The sequence below is a fragment of the Manis pentadactyla genome, chromosome 4, assembly GCF_030020395.1.
Source record: "Manis pentadactyla isolate mManPen7 chromosome 4, mManPen7.hap1, whole genome shotgun sequence".
Taxonomy (NCBI): Eukaryota; Metazoa; Chordata; class Mammalia; order Pholidota; family Manidae; genus Manis; species Manis pentadactyla.
The window spans coordinates 153383461-153407993 of record NC_080022.1 but is presented as its reverse complement, the minus strand read 5'-3'; the positions used below and the strand labels follow the sequence as shown (position 1 = coordinate 153407993).

General features: G+C 38.6%; 1 protein-coding gene across 1 annotated transcript in view; it reads left to right on the top strand.

Moving 5' to 3' along the window:
• TADA2A (transcriptional adaptor 2A) overlaps nucleotides 1-21731 on the top strand; it is a 44483-nt gene extending 22752 nt beyond the window's left edge. Inside the window, exons 9-16 of the mRNA XM_036911070.2 lie at nucleotides 6682-6745; nucleotides 8092-8135; nucleotides 10860-10970; nucleotides 12493-12564; nucleotides 14286-14418; nucleotides 14942-14985; nucleotides 17067-17140; nucleotides 18615-21731. Of these exons, the coding sequence (XP_036766965.1) occupies nucleotides 6682-6745; nucleotides 8092-8135; nucleotides 10860-10970; nucleotides 12493-12564; nucleotides 14286-14418; nucleotides 14942-14985; nucleotides 17067-17140; nucleotides 18615-18800 (728 nt within the window). The 3' untranslated portion in view covers nucleotides 18801-21731. The remainder of the gene's footprint in view (nucleotides 1-6681; nucleotides 6746-8091; nucleotides 8136-10859; nucleotides 10971-12492; nucleotides 12565-14285; nucleotides 14419-14941; nucleotides 14986-17066; nucleotides 17141-18614) is intronic.
• The last annotated feature ends 2802 nt before the right edge of the window (nucleotides 21732-24533 follow it).

The following is a 24533-nucleotide window of genomic DNA, read 5'->3' as shown; positions in this document are numbered from 1 at the left end:
TGGCTTGTATCTTTCTTACCCAGAATGCAAAAAAAAAGCAGCTTCATAAATATCCTTTTAGGTACTATTCAAAAGTTCTCACTTAGTAAAGTCAGAATCTCTAATGTCAGCAATTGTTTAACTGTGTAAGGGACATGCTGAATCACTTCTCTAGGCCCTAAGCCAAGGTCTTCATTCTTAAGTCTCAGCATTATTAAGAAAACTATAGTAATGATTGACATTTAATTTCATTCACTCTTCATTCTTTTAGAAGCAGGATTTTCAATTTCTTCTTGTGCACTTGTGGTCCTTTTTGTAATTAAGTTGGGGCAAAGGGAAAAAACAGGAAGAAGCAATTGATCAGCAGTTTTTATCTGAGTTAGTATTTCAAACCTATAACATACTTTAATTAAATTACTTATGCTTTTCCAAAATTTCTGCAACCTTGTAAGTCCCTTGATTCTAGTTCATTTGAACTAGAACTGAAGCATATGTTATTCGTTGTTACATTTAAGTAGCTTTAACAGAATGTAAATAATTCCTGCCTCTTCTTTCCCTCCCTGTCTAGTACAGAAGTATAAAGATGTTTAGATGGGTTGCTTTTCAAAAGGTGACAACATTTTAAAGAGGTTTGGCAGTACTGGAGAACATTGACATTTGTTATCTTCTGTGTCCAAACTATATTCCTAAGAAATAGGAATAGATATTTTCCCATTTTACATTCAGGGAGATGTACAAAGGAGTTAAGTGACATTCCTAAAGTTTTCCTTGTTGCTGGCCTTAACCATTAGGTCACATAGTCTTGCTTCTGAGTCACTGTGTGATCTTGGGCAAGTCCTGAGAATCTTACTGTTTCTTTGTGTCCTGTTCCACAAAGAAGGGTTGGTCAGAGAGGGTGAATGTCTGCAATGAAAATGATACCTAATTTAGATGGGTATTATTACCATTCCATTATACCATTATTCTCTTAATATTACTGAGCATTAATAATATTCCTTGTATGTTCTCTCACTTTTAACTACTAGAAGGGAGCAAACTGACTGGGTTTTATATTCCATTCTAGGACATCTAGAAGACTGGCTGATGCCAGCAAGCCCTTTTCCTCACTCAAAGGTTTTTGCTTTGATTTATAGAATTTGTCTAATAAAGTGGTTTGAATGATCCATTACAGATGCCTGGGACACAATGGAGGGATAATTAATTGCATTCTAACCATACCAGAAAGCTTTTTGGAACAGGCCCAGAAAGGATACTGCAAGCAGAGCTGTGTCTGAGGAAGAAAATAAGGAAGTTTTGGGATTCCTAAATGACATCCCCATATGTTTTATAGAAATAAGCAGAAATTTTTGTATTTAAGTTGGGGCAAAGGGAAAAAACAGGAAGAAGCAATTGATCAGCAATTTTTATCTGAGTTAGTATTTCAACTCGGAAAAAGAGACGCAGAAGACTCATAACTTGGCACTGTCCTGGGTCATGGTGTATGGTGAGATATCAGTGTAGATGCATAGTGAAGTTCCCTTTTCCTGAGGGACGTCACTCCGCATTTGCTGTCATTTTGGAAAATCTCTTCCAAATGTGTGGACTTCTCTTTTCCAGAGTTTCACAGGTTCTGAAACCTTGGTTGCGGCATCTTTTAATCATTGCTGTCCCGTAGCCCAGGCAAGCAAGAAGCATCATGAGCATCTTCCTATGTGTTGGGTCTTTGCTTTTGACTAGCATGTTAGGGCAGTTTATTCTCCCTCTATTTGGAAAGATAATTTCAGCAAAATGTTTTGGCCAGGCACGGATATTCCCCCACCTTTTCTTGTTTTGTGTTTTGATTTTTTTCTTTAGTCCATATTGTCAGCCTTTAGATCCTTTAATAGTAGAGCAGCCTGGTCACTGTGCACATTTACTTCCCTATTGGTAATACCCATCCCTTCATAGTGATTTGGCTATTTTATGCTCAGGTCAGTTTAGATAAATGCTACTTTATTAGTAATAATAACTAATACATACAGTACTTACCAGTTGTTGGGTACTATTCTAAGCCCTTCACATATGTGAACTTATTTGATCCTCACAAAACTGTTATGCATTGGGCATTATTATTATTACCCCCATTTTATAGATGAGGAAATTGAGGAATGGAAGTATCAAGTAACTTACCTAAGGTCATGTAGCCTGTGGGTGGCAGAGTCGTCTCCAGAGGCTGTGCTCTTAATATTGTTGTACTTACTATCTTAACAACCTTGAATTTTTGTTGTTTTTTTTTTTGTATGTATGACAGACTTCATGTTTGTTATCTTCTATAGCCAAACCCCATTCCTGAGAAATTTTTATATTCAAGGAAGTGTACAAAGGTGTTAAGTAACATCCTAAAGCTTCCTAGTTGCTGGCTTTAGTCATTAGGTTACATGCTCTTCCCTTTACAGCTCTAACATGTACATCTTGTTCAGAAGCTTGGGGGGAAATTACTTTTAAAAAGCTTTGCTTCTGGGGAATACCTGAGTCACAGGTTTGTGCTTGTGTGGTTGCAGTTGGGATTCTGATTGGTTTCCCTGCAGTTCAGGCCTCTGAGTTGGTTTTCTTGCCAAGCAAGCAGTAAGTGCCTTCTGTCAGGAAAACAGGGACATGTTGCCAGCTATTTTGAACAATGTTAGAAATACATTGCAGTGGGAAGGAGCTGCCTCTTACTTCTGCCCACTTTATGAAATATTTTAAGGCCAGCTGTTTGGAAACTTTGTTATCAGTCCCCAGTGTAATCACAGGGAGACTGTTCTTCCTCCAAAGCTGAGATTTCAGTGGCCTTGCGTCAGTGTATAGGTTATAGGTTGTTTTGTTTGCTTCTAATGATCTCTGGTTCTTTGTCTGCTTCACTGGAACTTCCAGTCACTTCAAGTAGAATGTGAGTTGATGATGCTCATTCTTAGAGAATCTGCCTTCTTATTTCTGTCCTGCCTGCTGTGCTGTGGTCATTCATGGGTTATTCATTCAGATTTTAAAATTTTAAATCAGTCCCTGCTCTTTGAGTGTCCTTTATGAAGAATGGAGATAGCTTCAAATACGAATTTTTCTCGAGGAGAATTCCAGTTCTCCTCCCATTTGTTTCTGTGTCTTCCTTTCCTTCCTTTTGTTCTCCAGAGCCAGTTGTACAAGTACAAAAACTACTAACATCATCAAGTGGTAGGACCAATTAGCTGCAGTATTTATTTATAGATTTTTTTTTTAAACCAGTCATTTCATTTTTTTTATATTTTAATTAAGTCATTCCCACACAAATCTCAGAAACAACATGGCAAGTTAGTGTCTTGGAAAAATTACAAAAATACATTGTCAAAATTAGCAGTAATTTCCATTGGATCTTTTCTTTCCTATTGTACTCCTCTTGTTATTGGGTAGATAAATGAGATAAGGCACATAAAGAGCCCAGAATGTGATAAATTCTCAGTATATTTTAGCCATGTACTTAGCTTTTATTTGCTTGTCATTCTGCCTTGAGCTCTTCTCTTCCTAATTCTGTTTCTCACAAGAAATAATTAGAGTCCACTATAATATTTGTGTTTGGTTATACTGCATGTCAGAGATACTCCTCCCTATTCCTGCCTGCCTCTCTCACCACATCAGCACGTAAAGTGCATCGCATGGCATTCTAGAGCCTGTTGTTGCCCAGCAGTTGTGTTAGAAAACAATGGCAGGGTATGGAGTATTCTATGGTACCTGGGCTTTTATATGGAACAGCCCTATAGATCAAGAAGGAGTATAGAAAGAGTTCTGCCTAAAAGTTTGAAAACATTTACTTAAATCTTGGACCTGGTGTTACTGATTATTTTTAGTTTGTGGGTAGTTATGAGGAAAAATGAAGCAATGTTGTTTAAATTTTCGAACTTGATAAAAGTGAAAAAAAAAATCCATGGTAGCAGATTTTTTTTAATACTTAAACTTTAAGAAATACTGCATTCACTCACCTCTTCAGCTTGTCTAGCTAGAACTTATGTCATTTTTATCTCAGACCCAAGGGAGAATGCCCTGGATAGAGCAAGCATTTCTGGTCATTTTCCAGTGATTGAAGTTGACATACATATATAGTGCATCTGCTGTAAGCCCAGTGTGTTAGATTTTGGTATTTTTTCCATCTCATATGAGACTATTCTGATGGCAAGTAACAGTGAGATACATGGTAATGAGTTGGGATGAGATGTATCCAGAATTTAGTTCTATTATCTTGCCAGGGCTACCGTACTGACAGTGCTTGAGCGCTGTACATTACTCAGCTTTTGTTTGCTTTCATGTAGTGAAAGAAATGAGTGATTCTTTTAAGCTATTGTGTTATTTTCTCTTATTTGATTGGTTCCATACTTTTTCCTGCCCTAAAATCTAGTTCCAGTAGAAGTGTGGGTTTCAAACTGTTCCATGGAAGTATCCTCAGGGACTACAGGGAAAGGTAACAGGAGATAGCATAGGGAGAAGAGCAGAGGTTCAGCTAGAGGAGATCCAACTTAGCCATTCCAATTAAGAATTTATTTGAAAACAAGGTTTAAAAGTTACTCTAGTAGTACATATAGATCTGTGCTGACTCATTGCTCCCATAGGCTAAACTTGAACTTGTTTGTATCTCACATTCTTTGGATGAGCAATGAGATTGTATTGCTGTTCTTGTTTATCAGTATTACAGAGGCTCTAGGCTCTATTTTGGAATGAAGGTTACTATCCTGAAAGAAGTGATTGTCATACCTAACTAAATTCCTTGCCCACAAAGGCTGGTGTGTTATTAGAAATTTTATTACCTAACATTTGAATAATGTATTTTAGTTTTTCAAAGAACACATGTCAGGTCATTATGTCATGCTCTTAGAGCCTTCTCTTTTGTGAATACATTCAATAATAAAAATTTTTTAAAAACCACCAAACTCTCAATTTATACAAAGCTTAGGGTAGTAACAAGTTATTAAGATAATTCCAGGATCTACTGAAATCATTAAATTTTAAGATTCTGTCAGAATCCATAGACTATAGATGAGAAGATGGTTTTAATGTACAATGGTGCTAAGTTATGCATTTCTCATATTTTTTTCTAGAGTTGTTAATGATTGGTCTTCATTTCTAAATTCTGGAATATCTTCAGACTATAAAAATTCGGTAGTAGTTTTTTACTTTTTTTTTTTAATATACATTTCATTTTTAGTTCAGCCAGATTTAGACTATAGGACTAACAGAGAAAGTAAACATGTTCGGCATTTTCAGTGTCTTTCCAACTCAAGGCTCTGGAACCAGACTGTCTAGGTTTGGATTCCTATTCTCTACTTAGCAGTTATGTGATCTTGGGCAGGTTGTTTTGTGTGCATGGTTGTGTAGGGCTTGTTAGGAATGGTAGGAAATGAGTAGGGCTTGTTAGGGAATGGTAGGAAATGAGACTGGAAAGATAGGCAAGGTCAAGGCAACAAGGAGTCTTACAAAATATGTAAGTTTGAAAACTATAAATGGATGGGAAGCCAGTGAAAAAATATAAGCAGGATAACTACACCATCAGATTGTGCTTAAAAATATCACTCTGATACCATTTGAAGGGGATGAATTAGAATAAGGTTGGAATGGAGTCATTAAAGAGGGGACGGGGTAACCTAGGTGAGACAGGATGCCTGAGCCAAGGAAGATGATTAGGGGCTAAGAGGAAGAGATAAGTATGAGAGTGATTTCACTAACTAGATATGGAGAAAGGGGGAGGGGGTGTCCCGGTTGATTTCTGTTCTGGACCACTCTATGTACTGTGATGCTATTGACCAAGAAGAGAGATTCGGAGGGTGGAAAAGAGGTAGAATACAAGTTTGCAAATGAAGACCATGTGAGTAGAGATATCCAAATAGGGTTGGGAGCTTAAAATAAATCTTTGATTTTGAGATTATATATTTTGGTGGTACTTGAAACCATAGGAGTAGATGAGTTTATTAGTCTAAGTAAGAAGTAAAAAGAGAGATGAGAACAGAACCCTGTGCTCTGAAGATGGAAAATTTGTCCAGGAAAGAAGAGAACAAGAACTATTATATTGATGAAAACTTTTGCTATCCACTGACACTCTTCTTCTAATTCCCCATGTCTTTAGAGTGAGACTAAGGCCAGGAAAGGACTGGGACATGGGCAACTAAGCAGAACACAGCTGTTGGGTTCTCAGGCTATTTAATGGAAGTTTTCACTACTGAATGCGAAACTACCCCCTAAATAGTTGCTGTCCCCCAAATGAAAACTGCTTCTTTGGGAAAATGTCTATGCTGCACCTTATTCACATCAGTCTTGTTTTGATGTTGTCTCCTGAACTTCCTCCTGTTAGTTATAACCACAATTAATACCCACTTTTATGACTGTTCTCATGGGTGTAATTTCTAGCCCCTGTATTGCCAAAGCTCAGAATCCTTTTTGATACATGAGAAACTACTACTGTTACATGAAAGCTAATAATGTACATAACAAGGCATAACCAAAAGAGCATTCAGTAGAAAGCAGAAATTGTTACCTATAGGGTAATGCCATATAAATATATACACAGGAAGAAAGAACTTTGCTGTAATTTACTGACAAAGAAGTAAAGTATCCAAGGATATTTTTATTTCCAAGAGACAAATTTCCTAAACCAAAATAGGGAATATGATGTTCAAAGTTTAGGACAGTTTAGGTAAAAGATTTATTTTTGTCTTGGCTCTATTTATGTGTGTGTATATTTGTTTATAGCTCTGAAGATGGCTGTAGTCGATATCTATCATTCCAGGTTAAAGGAGAGACAAAGGCGGAAAAAGTAAGTATAGAAAACCATCTTTCTTTGAGCTCTGGAGTACTGACCACATATATTCCATTTCACTTGGGGCTCATCATGTGACCTTGAAGACACTGATCCTCCAAGGGTCTCAATTTTTCTATTTGTCAAGTGGGAATAATAATCCCCATCCTTTTGTTTTGTTTTTTTTAACCTTCTCCTTCCTTAGCCATTCTTGATACTATAATGACCAATGAATAATGTGGGTGCACTGTTCTAAGGAAAAAAGGAACACAATAAATTCAAGATGGTGTTACGGTTTTTTTAATGCTCATTCTAACTACTCAGTTTTTATGAGAAGTCTTTTATCTAAAAGGATTTTAAAGAAATTCTGACAACTTTCTGGCACTCTTGATTATTCCTTCTCTTTGCCACAGAGCAAAAAGTATACACCAGACTGAGAAATTATGGATTCCAGACCCCTGCTGGATTATAGAGACTTCAACAGTTTAGAGAAGGGTCTGCAGAGGTTGTGCGTGTGTGTGTGTCCTCATGTACGTGTAGGCATAGTACCATAGTGTTACTGGAGACACAGTGGTTTCACAGTCAGGAAAAGGAGTGGGACTTGGAGACACTCTTGAGGGACCAAGACACGATCTAAAGTAAGGTTTACTCTGCGTGTCTGGTGCTGGCATCAGAGAAGTGCTGAAGGAAGTTCCCCATCTACTTTAGTGAGAAGCTTCACCACTAGTCATGGTTATCTCTGGTATAAATCAGAGGTTCCAGACAGCACCTTGCATTTAAGCAAAAAATTCTGTTTTGCTTAAAACACATGATTAAGCTAGACAGTGATGTGGAACTCAGTTGTTGAAGTTGCTGTTAGATCTTATTCCTTATGATACCCTTCCCTTAAATATGCACTATATTTCAAATAGCTTCAAAGCATTATGAGAATCTGCAGTTGTAAATGTTGAATGCATGTTCATGGTGCCCTTTTATGTTTAATAGATTTCCCTCAAATGGCTATTCTCAATTGTCATTTCCTTAAATTGAATAGACTAATTTTTAAGATGTGCACACAGATCCTCTTCTGTTTCATCTTGAGTTACAGATGTGTATTTCAGTATTTGTGAGTGCTCACTGATTCATTCCTCCAGCAAATAGTTACTGAGAGTCTACTTTGCCCAAGGAGAGAAAAAATATATGATGCTTGGAAGCCTAAAATTGTGGTAGTGACTCACTGACATGCAGAATTTTTTAGGGAGTGACTTCTTTGGACCTCAGTATTCCACCTCATAGTATTCAGGATGTCTAATAAAAGCTGCATGTGGAAGACAATATTAAATGTGAAACTAATTATAATATACATTATGTGGTTTTCTTTCTAGAATTATAAGAGACCATGGATTAATCAACCTTAGAAAGTTTCAGTGTAAGTATTAGCTGCTTTATTTTAAAGTTTGTTGTAACATTATTGAATAGTTTCAAACAAATCATTTGTGGCAGTGTTCTTAATCCACGTCGCTTATTAGCATCACCTAGGAAGCTTAAAAAAGTCTGATACATTACTCTCACCCCAGACTAATTAAGTCAGAATCTCTGGGGGTAGAACTGGAGCATCTTTATTCTTTAAAAGTCTTCAAGGAATTCTGTTGCATAGAGTTAAGAACCATTAATACAAAGTCAACAGCACTTGCATGAGAATTCTTTTTTTTTAATTAGTAATTACAGCATGACTATTATTGGATCATTTTCTGGAACTGGATATAGGGTCATGCTGGAGAACTGTATGTTAAACATAACATAACCTGATCATTAGGTTGTGAAAATATTTTTATGGAACAGTCAACAGAAAATGATACCTTTATTTTGCATGGCAGTGGACAAAAACAAAAGACATTTAGCATTATATGATGGTGATAATAGATGATGATTTTTAATGGTTTTAAATATTGGAAATACCTAAGCTGGGCAGAAAGAAAGAGTCCCTTTACTTTTTCTTCTTCTACACTGTAGAGTTTGTTCAGCAAATATAAATGATGATCTTATAATATTTACAGTATCTGTCTAAAAAATCTGTTTGTAATAGTTGTATGTCATAAAACTCTTTTTTTGTAAAAGTGCCTAATGATTATTTTGCTTCATCTGCTAGTTGATAGAATCTTACAGGGTGTGACACTCTGTACCACTGGTAGGGTTCAGGTCAGCTAGTAATGGTGTATGTGTTTTTAATATAATCATGATATGAGAATGTTACTTTTTATTTTTCCACTTTCCATTACACATTTTTCAAGTGATTGTGGTGTTTTGAGGATGTCACTCTTACTAGTTACATAATATGTTGTATATGTACAGAAATGTATGGTAATATGCTTTGCCTGTCTTTTATTATTAGATACTTATCTTATTTTCAGTTTTTGTAATCACTGTTTAAGTAGTGTTGTGATGAACTCGTTTGTGAATAAAGCTTTGTTTACATTAAAAAAAAATTTTTAGGTAGATTCCCAGAGTGAAATTAATAGATCAAAGAATATGATCATTAAAAATGCATGACACATGCTGACAGATTGCTTTCTAAAAGATGGTTTTATTGATTTACATTCCTTCTAGCCGTGTATGAGAATTGCCTGTTTAACCTCATCCTCGTTGAGAGCTGTGGGTTTTCAAAAATAAGTCAGGGTCAGAGTTCCCTTGCCCTTTGTATAGACAGTTATGGTTTGATCTGGTAGCCACAGTAATGGCCTCCTCTGTCTGAATTCCTGAGCTTTCTATAAAAGGTTAGTTGGGTTTTAACTTTCATTCATAGTAGACAAGTTTGACCATCACATAAATTCTATTCTCAGCTGGTGGACAGAGATCAGTTTAGCTTCACTATTCTTTTAACTGTATTTCTTATATACAGAGCTGAGGGAAAGCTCTGCTGCTTTTGAGAAAGAAGTGGCGTGTGCAGTGTGGTTTCAGAAGTTTTCATGTGGCCTTAATGTGTGGTAGCAGTGGGTTTTTTTCACCTAATTAAAAAAGTTTACTCCAGATTCTTCTGTATTATCCCTTTAAGTAGATTTTTAATGTTTGATGTGTTCTGGGGTTTGTTTTTTTTTTTTGCTTTGCTTTGTTTTGTCTCATAGGTTTTTTTTTTTATATAATATACTGAAAGTAATCCATCTGTAGCTGGCCATCAAATCAGTGTCTAGAATCTGTGGACATGAATGTCTCCTGAATGTCTCCTGCAAGGAAAGAGATTCATCTGAAATGAAGACTTAATTTAAGTAACTGCCATAACTGAAAGCCTCTGTCTTTAGTCCGTGAGTGGGCAGAACTAGCCTAGTTACTATTGATTATTTGATTTAAATGACCAAGTAGCAATTTAAGAGTTCCTAGCCACTCCAACCCACCAGTTAGTGATGGTGGATTTTTCTCCCCATCTTTTTCGCTGATACCTCTTTTTTTAGAAAATTGGTCAATAGTGATCCTCAAAGTTGCTGACCCAGACTACTCTACATATTTGACCATTAACTTGCATGATAATTATCAAAATATAACTTGATTATTATTAAGTTAAGTTGTAGTACTTCTTTTAGTTTAGACAAAGGTAAAACAACCCATGCAGAGGGTGAAGAAATAAATGCCTCATTTGAGGATATATAGGTAGGGAGAAGATTTTTGGTGGATCATGAAAGAGATGACATACTTTTTCCAGACTAATCTACCTTTTCTAACTGGATTACTGTGTCTGCACCTCCCTTATTTTCCTGCAGAAGTTAATACCAGAAAGTTTGCCCAACCTTGTTCCTAAGAATGCATGATCAATTAGTCATTCCTGTTACTGCCAGCAAGTTCTGCCTCTGCACCGATTAAAAGACAGTGAGGTGTGGAGGTCACAGGGTGCTCCGCAGTGCAGATAATCTCCAGTGATAACAACAGCCGTCGGTGATACTCAATGTTAATAACCATCACATTACACGTGGTGATAACTGTGATGTTGTTATCATTATGATGACTTTTATATCCTTAGCTTTCTTGTTTGTTTCCTGTCATGGATAAGTTAGTCATGTGAGGTTAGGAATAGTGCCTTTCCACTTCACTTGTAAAAGAAATGCAGAATACTTAAAGATCTTTTTATTCTTGGTGATGTGATTGTGTTTTACTTTGTCTGTAGTAATGGAACGGCGGTATCCCAAGGAGGTCCAGGACCTTTATGAAACAATGAGGAGATTTGCAAGAATTGTGGGGCCAGTGGAGCATGACAAGTTCATTGAAAGCCATGCACGTAGGTGGTTTTTGAGCTTTGAGTAAGAGTGTGTGTGTGTGTGTGTGTGTGTGTGTGTGTGTTTATTAATGTAAATAGGGAAAATGGTGTGTTTTAGATGAAGTTCTGTAAATAAATAAATAGATAGTTTTGTCTTTCTTTTCCTCTATTACCATAAGATAAATTTGGAACTTAAGAAGTGGGAGAAGAGAGGTTAAAAATCCTAGTTAGTGGCTTTCTTTTTTCCCAGATAAATAGGAATTTAATAGCACCCCCCCCCCCCACTTTTTATTATGGGAGTTTTCAAATATATACAGAAGTAGAGGTAATAGTAAAATGAACCTCCATATATCTGTCACCCGGCTTCAATGATTATCTGCATGTGGCCAATCCAGTTTCATCTTTACCACCCACTCCCCTGTCACACTCAATTGGGTCATTTTGATCCCAGAGAACATATTATATTGTTCATAAATATTTTAATGTTAAAACTAGGTTTTAAAATGGGGACAGAGTTAGATGACTCATGGGGATAATACTTTCATCATTCTTTTGTCTTTCTCAGGTCTTTGCAGTTACCATTTTATTTTTCAGTGTAAAAAGTTGAAACTGTTAAAGCAGTAAGTCCTACACTTTGAAGCAATGTGGACTGGGTGGCTTAGTCTGTACCTTTCATCATAAGACTGTGTATTTGACTCAGTTCTGGGAAGTTACCTTACCAAGGTTCCCTTCCTGTTTTCATCATACAAATATTTCTTACATGCATTGTAGGCACTCTGAGCCAGGGCGTTTGTCCTTACCCCACACTGTTTGGTTGGCATTCTTTGTGTGGTTTGTACTGGGTGACTTATCCTTTACTTCCTGCCCTAGTTTGTGCCATCCCTTGTTTATGTGTCACTCCAAAGAACTGTACTCCATAGATTGTCCAAGCTCTTCCTCATCCTATGTTTCAAAGTACCCAAATTTGAATGTTCTAGCACATAGTAACCCAAGCAGTGCAACCTGATCAACATACTCTGAAGAGGCAGAAATCTTTGGTTTATGGAAAGCACAATGCTCTTTTGTTTCTATAGGAGAAAAGCTGTACAGAAACTATGTGGGATTTGACCACAGAGCTTTTGTCTTTCCCTTAAGGGCCACATCAAGTAATACTAGAGACGAGTTTCATAAAAGAATTTGGTTATGTGGAAAGAACTTTTAACAGAGGATAAATAGGGCAGGGAAATTTGATCATTTAAAAAATTATATTTGTTACTTCTGTCACTAAATGAATTCAGCTAGTTGACTGTAAATTTTCTAGGAGCCACTTCCAGCTGCTTTCTCCAGCTGGAGATAGCAGCCGGAAGACAGCTGGGAGGAAGTTTTTCTCGGCTCTTGGGTAAAATTTCTGATGAGATGTTACCAACAAATAGGATTCCCCATGTGGAACTACCCAGTCTTTTATATAAGGCATAATTACTGAAAATACTCAACAGCAAAAGTGTTTATTGATGGTGATTTTGTTTTTCCAATTTTTCTCCCTCTTTCTCTTTGGGATAAACAGTGGAATTTGAACTCCGAAGGGAAATCAAAAGGCTCCAGGAATATAGGACAGCAGGCATTACCAATTTTTGTAGTAAGTATGCTTAAGCCACACATGATATCAGAGGACAGGTGTCTTCCAAACATGTGGAGGAAGTCTCTGAGGTAGTGTGGGTTTTTTAAAAAAAATAAGCTTTCCTTTTCCAGAAGGAGTTTTTGATCTTTCCAGGAAAGTTTTATCTATTTAATCCTTATAAATAACATTATATGGGTTATCTCGGATAAAATAAAAGTTATGGCACAAAGTAAAGAGAGGTACTGCTTTTGATTTAGGATTCTGTAACCTCTAACAAAAAAGAGATTTTGTACTCCAGTTTTTAGCCTCAGTCTTTTTAGATTTAGTGATGCATGGTCTGGTCATTCTTATTAACCAAGCTTCAACTGGCTCTACATAAATGCATCCCACTTACTAGAGGTAGTAGTAATAATTTTAATTTTATTGACAGCAGCAGATGTCCAAATAGCAGTTTACTATGTACCAGGCCCTATGCTAGGCATTTCACCTTAGTGTGAATAATGTCATTTAATTCTGATAACAAACTTATTAAATAGGTATTGTTATTTCCATTTAATGAAGAAACTAAGGTTTAAAGTGACTTAAGAGATAGTCGTAGTAGAACCAGGTCATAAGGGAAGGCAGTGTATTATAGTAGTTGGATCTAAAGGTCTAGACTTGGGCAGCTTGGGTTTGGATTCTGGCTCCCCTGTTTACCAGATCTGTAATTCTGTTCAAGTTTCAATTTTCCAGGTTTCTTAGTGTTGAAATGAAGATTAAATTAGAGATAATGCATGAAGACGTAGCACAGTACCTGGCACACAGTAAATCTGTTGTTATTGGAATGATCGTTAGCATTCCTTCCTTCTTCCTGTTGGTTCAAAGCTATTACCCACAACCCACAAGAAGTAGCCCTGTGGGTGGAAGTCTAACCTAGTGTAATGGTTCTTTATTTTTAACAAGGGCAACTGCTTTTGAAATGAAATTTTATATTGTCTTCTAATCAATAAATAAGATAAAAGTGGAATTACTTTGGTTGAAGTCTAATGGATCAAGTCATTTATGGAATCCAGGACCACCAGTATGTGGTGGCGCCCTTGCTCCCCACAGTTTCCCCTGAGGTATTTTCATGGTATCCTGGGGCTCTGTGGAGCAGTTTGAAACCCACTGTTGTGCTATTTTGGAATTTGTATATGTTCGTTAACAGGTAGAAAAATATCATGCAACTTTTGTCTAGCAAGATGCAAATAAAGACTGTGAAACCAACTTTTGATTACCTGCTGTTGGTTGACTCTGAAAAAGAGGGGAAAGGAATAGTACTGGTCAATGAGGACTTATTTTTATTTGTAATTCTGATTGGTTTTTAAGGAAGAGTGTATGCTTATAGGTACTTGTATGATTTTGAAAAATATATAGGTAGAAAAAATAGAACAGGAAACAAATATGACAGTATTAAAAGTTAGTTATTTTGGGGGAATGGAAATACGATGACTATTACCTTCTTTGTACTTCTCTGTTTTGAGGATGTTCCCACCCAACCCCCAAATTTCTTAAAGGTTGAAAATGAATAAAAATATTTTCATTTGTTTCAAAAAAGGGATTTCAAACTAGGAGAAACCACTTTGCTCTTGGAAATAATTGTGGAAGCAGTTTTGTGAAGGAAACCAAAAAAAGGCAAACTATTTGCCGGTCAGTTGGGAAGCCCTTCCTTTGGTTATGCTGCATGGTCACAGCAGCCATGGGCCTTCTCACACCCCCAGGTGCCCGAACCTACGATCACCTCAAGAAGACTCGAGAGGAGGAGCGCCTTAAACGCACCATGCTCTCCGAAGTTCTCCAGTACATCCAGGACAGCAGTGCTTGCCAGCAGTGGCTCCGCCGGCAGGCTGACATGTAAGTAAGGAAGCAGCCCAGGGTGCGGGAGCATCCTCTCGGATGTAGGTTCAGACATTCCCAAGGGCATCCTACCCTATTTGGGTAATTAGAAGAATTCAGGAAATTTTAGTCTATCTCAGAAAAGGTGAGGTACTGACAGTTTTGAGAAATGCGCCCAGTCTCCTCCATCCCTACGCTGCTACTTTGATCTTACTTTTAAAAATGAGTAAATTCTCTCCACCCATGCCTTTCCCTCTAAAACCTGTTGGTATGGTTTCCATTGGAGAGTCTTTTTCCTGTTCTTTCCCCATCGGTGGCCTCCGTGACATTAGAGGATAAGAATTCTTTATAACAAATCCAAGTGACTTTCCCTTTCCAGATCTGATTTCCTTTCCTGGTTAGTAAAGTGAGATATCCTGTAAAACATAGTGCAGTCCATTTCATTTCATTACATCTCTTCAAAGGCACCCAGTCCCACACAGGCTTTTGGAAATTGTCTTCTTTGGTGTAACATAAATTTAATTCCTTTCCTTTGTTGTAGTGATTCTGGCCTGAGTCCTTCCATTCCGATGGCTTCAAATTCAGGTAATTCTTTTGCAGGCTCGTGAAGTCTTAATTGTGAAGTTTTCATTCTAGGGCTTGTGGTGACCCACAATCCCTTCTCCCTTTGTGGGAGCAGGGTGCTTAAGCAGAGCAATGGCAATTAAGTATTGTCCCAGTGCATAAACATAGCAAGTTTTCAGAATCTTCATGACCAGATAGGGACTACCCTCAGGGTTAGAATACAGAGACAGGGGAAGAAAGAACTCCAGAGAGTTGTTTTCTTCTTTACCAGTGTTAATGGGCAGTTGGTTTAGTGTGGTTGTATACACCACAAATTTTAAGATTGTCTCACAGGGTATAAATCATATCCTATATGACCAAAGAGGCATACATATTACTTTCCAGAAAATGCAAGGATCTTGTTATAAGTTGAAGACTTAAGGTACTTCTATTTTTTATCTTACCTCTGTGGTATGTCCTATTTTGAGGTTAGTTTACAGAGCAGGATTAAGCCATATGCTGTCTGGTAATCATTGGTGCTTGGTGAGCAGTGAAGGGCAGTTTGGGTGGTCTAGAGCTTGTTCCATGAGTTGTGGTGTTTATTTGCCTGTTCTGTTGGTTATCACTCACCCCTGCTCCGTGTGGTAGATGAGCCACTTCCCCTGATCGGTACATACAGACTATCCCACTGATTAGAGACTGGACTGGTCAGAAGGGTGACCTGCTTTCAGTTTTACCATTCTTTGGAAGCTTGGAACAACAGACCTTGTCATCCCATTCAAAATCTCTCAGATTCAGGATAGACAGGACTCAAAAAAGACCACTTTAGGGATAATACTTTTAAAATATCTGTTTCAACTAATTATTTCTTAATACTTAAAGGAGAAAAGAGAGTCTTTTAGGGAGTAGTCAAGACAGCAGAACCCAAGTTTATGTTTCTTACTTAAAACCCCTCTCCCCCAATCTAAATACAAAAATACAAATAACTTAATATTGGCTAATTAAAATAAATAAGCCAGCCTGGCCGTGCAGCTTCAGTATTTCTGAACCATGCACACTCCCCATTCCGTGTGGCTTTCTAGGTTGAGGAGACTCCTTGATCCTCTTCATGCTCTGAGTTGCTTGCTCTTAAGGCAGTGCCAAGTTGGAACCCTGGGTCGCTGCTTGTAACCCAGCCTCTGGTAACTTTGATGAGATACCAAATGATTTTACTCTCCCTTTTTGAACACTGAGGGTAAAGCTAGGCCTACTGGTTATGGGAAATCCCTTAGACCCTTTGCTGATACTGCAGAGAAGCCTGTAACATCCCTCCTCCCCTTTCTCTCTACCACCTAAAAGGCAATCCCCATAAAACTCGTTAATGTATTATTTCACATTTTCTTTTTTTTAACTCAGTCCATCCATTCCCAGCTGAACACTAATTTCAAATATACATTCAAAAACAAAACCAAAAATTTTGCTCATCACACCTCTTCTGGGCAGTGACCTTATACCTGGGTTTCTCAGGTATGTGTGTTCACCTCAGCCTCTGCTTTGCCATATAATGGCTTATTGTTCCTCTGTGCAGATCTTTCAGGTAACCAGGGCCACTTTGGAAAGACAGATATTCCCTCACATAATAAATAAGAATGGCCTTTTGCTGGCCTAACAGTCTGCCTTTGATCTGAAGGGAAATGGAACTTCGTTAATTACCATGTTTGCCTTGTACTGTTGGCAGAGTGGTGACGGTCAGGAAATGTCTCCTGCAGAGTTCTTTCTTTTCATCAGTTGTCAAGGCAGGCAGTGTATGACCTTTCTTAACTGGATGATGTCTGGGCTTCAGATTTCAGAATCTCTTAGTGGGGTAAGAAGAATAGTCATATCTGATACTAAGGTATGTGTTTTTGGATGTGTATTCTAGTAGAGGAAAGGCCATGTGAATTACCATTTTCATTTTCAAGTGATCATTGGGGTAACCCTGTCGCTATATAAGCTGAGGCCTGAGGTGATAGGTGGAGATTTCCTACAGCTAGATATGGTGATCTTGTACCAAACCAACCTGGTTACGGTGAACTTTGTTATGCTTTATACCCAACGAATTGTCGCTCTGTGAAACACACACCATCTTCTGTTTGTGTCTGTAGGTAGACGAAGTGCACCACCCTTGAACCTCACTGGCCTCCCTGGCACAGAGAAACTGAATGAGAAAGAAAAGGAGGTAACAAAAAGAAGGGGAGCTTCAGGAAGGAGAGTAGGGGCTGACTAGTCATTGAGTTGTCTTTAAAGACATAGGATCTAACCTGTTTTGCTCTGCTCATGTAACATACATGTACAGTTTGAGTCTATCCTAGAAATCTTAAGAGCTAACCTCAGCAGGTTTCCAAGAACTTGCCTTATCACCCTGCCCCCATTCATCTTCTAAGAGAAGAACATATAACATGCAAATCTAAATATTAGTGACTATCATTTATTGAGCATTTATGTATCAGATACTGTACTAAGTGCTTTATATAAATGAAGTTAATGTTTTATAAATCTAAAATAACTTGTATTTGAAAATGGTTACTTCCTATTAGAACAGTCACTTTGAGAAGGGCTACACTTATTCCAACAACATAACCATCATTTAAAATATTTTTGGAATTGTCTCCAAAGCATGACACATTAATTCTGATTGAAAAAATGTCATGAACTACTTTACTTTTCCATTATAATCATTAGACTTATCTTCATATTACTTTTGACTGTTTCTACAATTTAAATCCAGCATCAGAAGAGTCATCATTGAGTATTTTCAAAAGAATGTGCCACAGCTCTAAAGTTCACTCCAAAAGAGGAATTCCTCTTGTGTTGCTCATGTGCTCCTTTCACAGTCCCCAAGGTCATTCCCCCCACCTGCCACTCCATACCATTAATTCAGGTCAGACAAGAAGAGTCATGGAGCAGGGGCTAGTATTAATACTTTATTTTATCCACCAGGAATAGTAAAGATTTGTTTGCAAATAGAAGGAAATGTATGTGACATCTACATATTATTAAAGAAGCCACAGGTCCTTCTGGTTCAGGTATTGAATGGCCTGGCGTGTCAAGCAGTCTTTATCCTTCCCCACAGAATGTTCACCTCAAACTACTCATGGCTGGATAAGGAAGGTGAACTGTAATTGAGCCAGCTTTCTAGAGTTTTAACAGCTTAAGTGGCCTCTTAGCAAGGTCCCTATATCTCGTCTCTCTCCAGATTAGGAAATGTAGGCACAACAGCAAGGACTGCTGCTTTATGCCGATACTAAAAAGTAATGTGATTCATGCTTGGGAATCCAGTTATCTGCACCTCCGCCCCCACAGTGCCCTGCAGCTCCTCCCTGACTGGCTGTGTTGGAATGTTCTGGGACTTAGAGCTGGGTAGACCCAGGCTGCTGCTCAGGACACATACCTGTATTCCCTGACAAACCCAGGTGAGCCAGCCCCCATGTGCTGAAGGCTCTCCCAGCATCATACCCTGGCTTTCTCTTCCTGCATGTCTGTAGGAGTATTCTTTCCAAGGAAGAGACTAAATGGAATGTGGTCCAACCACCAGCTCCTATAAATATTTGGAGGTTGATGTCACTTTTTAAATTTTATTTTGGCTGTACCTGCTGGATTAAATTATGAGGATGACAGATGTTAATGTTTATTAAATTTGCCATGTCTTACAGCTCTGTCAGATGGTGAGATTGGTCCCAGGAGCCTATTTAGAATACAAATCTGCTCTGTTGAATGAATGTAACAAGCAAGGAGGCTTGAGACTGGCACAGGCAAGAGCACTCATCAAGATAGATGTGAACAAAACCCGGAAAATCTATGATTTCCTCATCCGAGAAGGATACATCACTAAAGCCTGAGGCTCTAAAAGCTTAGGATCAGAAATCACAAGTTTGCAGCGTGGTGGGCCAAGGGACAGTGTGGGCATTCAGGGGAGTTTCATTTTCAGCTGAATTCTCATTTTAAAAAAAGGGGAAGGACAAAGGAAGCCTGAAGTTGTATTATGTCTACTTTCTTCTCCACCCTGCTTTAAAACACTCCTGTTGTTAGTATTGTACTGCAGCTATGTGCTAGATAAGCTATTATTAAATGTGAGTGGGCATTCATTCCTAACTCCTCTTGTAACTAAAACAAGAACCATAGTACCTCACATCACAGTGTTGGTAGAAATAGAACTAAATCAGTCTTTAGTCCCAGGAGTCCAGCTCAGATCATTGTACTTGGGAAGTTGGCTTTTTGATTATCTGTTTTGCCCTCAAACATTACAGACAGATTTAAAATAAAGAGAAGGGTTATAGAGCATGAGAAAGCTTTCTCTTTCCTTCTGAGATGTTTTTAAGCTGACAACAACATTTATGAGCTAAGGGGAGGAAAATCTCGTCATCGTGGTCTTGTCCCAAACTGTGTCTTTAATATCTGGCTTTGTACTTTTCAGTTTGTCTAATCTGCAGTAGACTTTTGAGGAGGTGGTACTGGATATAAAATGTCTCTTGTTATTTTTAGAACTAATGGATTAAAATGTTTTGCTACTTAATTTGTGGTTGTGTCAAATATTCTGGTAACTACAGCACACTTAGGGTGTTGGATGCCAGCCTCGTCACGCTGCTCTGTCTCTGCTAACGTGTGTCCTGGACTCACTCTGTTCTTACCCTGGTTTCCCTGGATACCAGGCCCCTGAGGATGAAGATGATGTAACCAACCTCAGCTTGCTTGGATTGAGACCTGAGCCCTAATTTCTCAATGGTAAAAGGCTGGCCTGCAATAAAAGCTACTTCTAAAACAAAAGTAAAGCAGTTTCATACATGGAACTCACTAGGTATGAGGGTGAGTACCCCCACCACATCTGAAACTTGGTCTTCAAAGCTTTCTACAGAATACAAGTCCACACTTAGAGTCATGGTTATCTCATTTCTGTTAGAAGCAAAACTGTGCATCTAAATAACTTAATTGGCACAAATTACACCTGTAGCTAAATGATTCTTTAGTTCTTTCAACATTCAAAATAATCTAATTAAAATATATGCTTTGTTGGAAGTATGGTCAAACTTTTTAACTGATGTAAAATTGCATTATAATTGCTTCTCCTAGGGAGTTACAAATGAAAAGGAAACTCCTAGAATGTAAGGAAATTAGAATGAAAAGACTTAAATCCTTAAAAAGTGTGGCTTGTGGAAATGGTTTCTTTTCCTTGCATAGTCCTCTCTTACAAAACATATTCTACCACCAGTGTTACCCCTAGTTGGTTATAAAGGGATTGCTTCCTATCCCTGAAAGGTAATTCCTGTTCTGAAAATTTGGGATGCATTGGACATCAGTGACAGAAGATGACTGTTGCAGTCTGAAAAGTCCTTGATCTTGATTAAGGAAGGCTTCCTGGGAGAGGTGAGCTTTGAGGCAGTGATAATAAGATCAAGAGAGAGAGAGAAAATGGCAGATGGGAATGGGAGACAGTTCTAGACACAGCGGGTGGAGGAGGATGTGGAGGCAGCAGTGGGGTAAGGAAAATGGTGCCAAGAGATTGAGGCTGGCTGGGACACGGGGGCAGCTTTGGTAGTTAGGAGTGGGAGGATGGCAGGACCATCTGATAGAATCCTTGGAACCAGCTGAACTTCAAACTGATTGGGGAATCAGGTTCGACGAGGAAAATGGCATGGTTGAAAATAGTGATAGAAAAATAAGACTAATTTCAAATGACTGGATTTTAGTGAGATTATTATTTGGGTAAACCCAATTTTGCAAAATTTAAGGCCTAGGATCCCTAGTGGATTTCTCAAAGATCAAGCCATATTTTGCGTGAGGAGTACTCAAGGTGAGTCACTGAGGTGCTGTCTTTTTGCACTCATAATAGAAAAGCACTTGCTGATACATTTGATGTGGCTACCTTAAGTACGTTATTTCTTTGTGTTCTTATCCCCAAAGGAAGGCCCTTACTATTAAAAATCCAGAGCTAGCACAGGCTTTTCAAGATGATTCCATCCTTCCCCTTTGCTGCTAGACAGGATTGACCATAAACCAACTATACTAATAGAGTTCTTAGTTCAGATCATCTCAGAAGAGAGGGAGTTTACTCTGAAACTCAACAATATAAATAAAGATCTTTTCCTGTTATTTTTTATTGCAATTTAAAGTTTTAGTGGAATTTTACACATATCCTCTGTCAGGGTAGGAAACAGAACAAATTTCTTTTTGTAAAGTGACCCTTTGCTGTGCTGAGAGACCTAGACTGCCTGCCTCTCAAGGCCAACTAACTACTAATAGTTTCTCTTCTTGGGCTCCAGTTTTCATCCTTTAATTGTTTATGACTCACCCACCCCCTGCTTTTAAGTTTGAACTCAGTGAATTAACCAGTCTTTGTTGAGAGATAAGAACAAGCTTCCCAGTTTTGAGTAATGAAATCATTAGCTTGTGGTTAGCTGGAAAGGGGAGAAGAGCAATGACACTGATCAATAACAAATTCCAGGTGGTACATCATTCTGACCTTTGGAAATATGTAGATAAGTCGTAAGAGAACTAAAATTTCCAGTGTGAAGGATCAGAGGCCCAAGTTATAAACAGAAGCTTAGAAAAATTTGTTCATATTTGCTCCAAAACACGTTTCCACTGGTCTTTAAGCAGGAAAGTGGTACTTTGTTCTGAATAGCATTCTGAAACCTCACACATCCATGTTTAAGAATGTCTTTATGGGTACCTTCTAGATGTATATTGTACTGTTAACACAAAAAGCTTTTCCACAACGTATATGTACCTGCCTATTTGTTTAATTCCTAAAAATTAAAGTTTGATTCAAGAAATTCTGCTCTGGAAGCTTTGCTTTCCTTTCTAATGTGCTGAGCCAGATGTGGTTAACCTCTCTGTGACCTGCTAGAAAGGACCATCTCTGGTTCAATGGGACATGGCAATGTCCGTGGCCTTGTGTGGAAGAGGTAAGAGGATTTCTCTCCCATCAGACACATAACCGGCCTTTCTGAGTCCAGTGTCAGTGAAATTGAGCAGGATGTCAGTGTAAGTAGGGTCAGAGCAGCCTGGACAAGATAGTAATGGTTATGCTGACATAGTACTTAATTTGGGAGTGAGAACAATAGTGAAGTGCATTTAACTTGGGAATATTGTGGAACCTGAGTAGCCAATCCGTGAAATATGCATCAGAACTGAGTGTTAGTGTGCTGCCTTTCAGGGTGAGGGTGAGGGGGAGAGTAATTAATGAGAAGTCTAGGAAGCCGGTTTCTGTATCTAAGGATAGGGGTTCTTTTTCCTGTTCAGTGTTTGCCTGCTGCCTTGGCTTTTATCAGTTGAGATGTGCAGTGATGAAAGAGTATTAACTGCCCTTTGATTTGACTGACTAAACTTTCGAGAGAAGAGACATAGGTATTTGAGGGAGGGATGACTGTCTTGCATCTGCCATTAAAATTCCTTTGTCACTGCTTTGTGTACTGGGTTCCCTTCCCAGTTAAGACAAAGAACAAGGAAGCTGATAGAGAGTGCAGAATGTGACCAGTAAAGGTTTAAAATGCAAAACAGAGCTACAAAAAATGATTTAATGGATGTACCTCCCCTTGTCTTTGAAAGCCCTGTGGCTAACTTTTGCCAGCCCAGACTTGTTTTATGTCTTTCAGAGCTAGATGATTAAGTCTGATGCACTCATTTTCTATTTTGGAGCATGGGAGATGGATTTCTGTGGCACCAAACTAGCCATTTGGTTGAATTAATTTCTTGTTCTTAACCAAGCAACACTTTTTTCCATCTTGCTTCGGTCTCCTCTGAGATCTGAAGTGGCAGAAGGCTTCCAGGGGGCTTGCTAATAATTTTGTCTTGGTCCAGTGTTATGTTGAACAGAAGTAGTATCTTAGGAAGTGTAGAAAGGAGATCTCATAGTTGTCTTAAGAAACCAACACTTTGTTAAAGTAAAAATGCTGAAATGCTGTCATCTTTCCACACTTCAGTGAACTGACAGCTAAGTGTCAACTCACGACACTTCTGATAAGCTGTCCACCAAGGATACTCTGTTTCTGAATTTGTTTGCAATGACCTAACCTTCCTCCCATTAAACAGTAGATACCTACTGATCTACTGATTTGAACTCCGCACCACTCCTGTTATCACTCTTCATTTAGTGAGTCCTTTAAAGCTTAAAAAATATATTTTAAGAAAAAGTTCATGGAATCTGTACTGTGGAGCTTAATTTTAATGTTCCCAGTCAATGTTCCATGTAAGAAAACTGATTTTGAATTGGGGCTGTCATGTTTTTATTTCATTTTTTCCAATCTTAGGATGTTGTCTAAGAAGAAAAGGGCAATGTTCAGGATAATTTAATAGCTTTTCCCAAAAAGTTACTGAAAAGGAGTGATCAGAAAAGTCTAGAAGGCACTAGACCCAAGTACCAGGGCCCTTCGAGATAGGTACTTTGGTGTGAACTTCTGATAGAGGAGGGAGGGAGGCAGCAGCGGTCCAGCCCTGATACCGTGGGGATTTGCGCTCTGCTTTGGAGAGATGGAATAGCTCTTTCACATAGTATCCTGTTAGGAGCCTCTTTTAACCAAGGTCAAGCTGCAGCAGAAAGGCCACTCTACTTGGGGCAGAAGCCAGAGCCCTTTTTTTTTTTTTTTTTTTTTGCCTGAAGGGTAACACCTTGATATAGTTTTACTCAAGAACATTTATCTAAGCTCCAGCCACAGACAGGTGACAGCGGGTGTCAACCTTACCTGGCTATCCCATCCCCGAGAAAATCTCAGGGGTGTGCCATAGTTTTAGATTTAGGACACCTGTCAGATCTAGTTGGAACAGGCTTAACTTCATGATCAGCAAAGCAAAATGCTTTTGAGAGCAAAATCTCCCAGGAGTGCCTCCGCCCCCAGCAACTGCAGAAAAGAAGGCGTCTGTGGGAGAGAAGGGTGGCTATAGACGTCACTGCATCTTCCAGATCCCAGCTGTGACCTGGCTCAGAGTTTTACAGTTAAAAATAACCATGGCTTAGATTTGGGGGAAAAAAGTAAACTGTTGCATCTCCATGGAAACTAGGAGAGGGAAAAAGGGAAGCCACGGATTTCCAGCAGATGTGGCAACATGGGGTGGATATTGGTTGTGAGCTAAGAGGTGCTCTGGTGAAAAGGCATACCCATGATGGGCATCCAGGGTATGGCCAGACACGCTCTGGAGACACTTGGCAGCAGAGAGACGTCTGCAACAGCAATGTGTGTACATCTTTGAGTTGGGTGAAGAATGGAGGCTTCCAGCTTCCTGTAACAGATTGGCTACTATTTGGCAGAGCTGAGAGCAGATGAGCAACAGTAGGTTGGATGTTGCCTTCTCTCCGATCTGGGAACCTTTGCTACCACTTCCTCTCACCCCCCACATTCCCACATTATACTCTCCTCTGTATAGTCAGAGGCTTGACACGACATAAGGAGCAATTTATAACTGGAGAAGTCTTCCACTCTTGGGCTGACATGGACATTTATTCCCCTTCAGTAGGATCAGTTTTTTTCTTTTTGGTGTTGTAGGAGATTATGCAAATTGGCATTAAGATGTCCTTAAAAATATGTCCCATACCATTTCTGGTATTGTTACCACCAGAGGTGACACACTCGTGGGGAGGG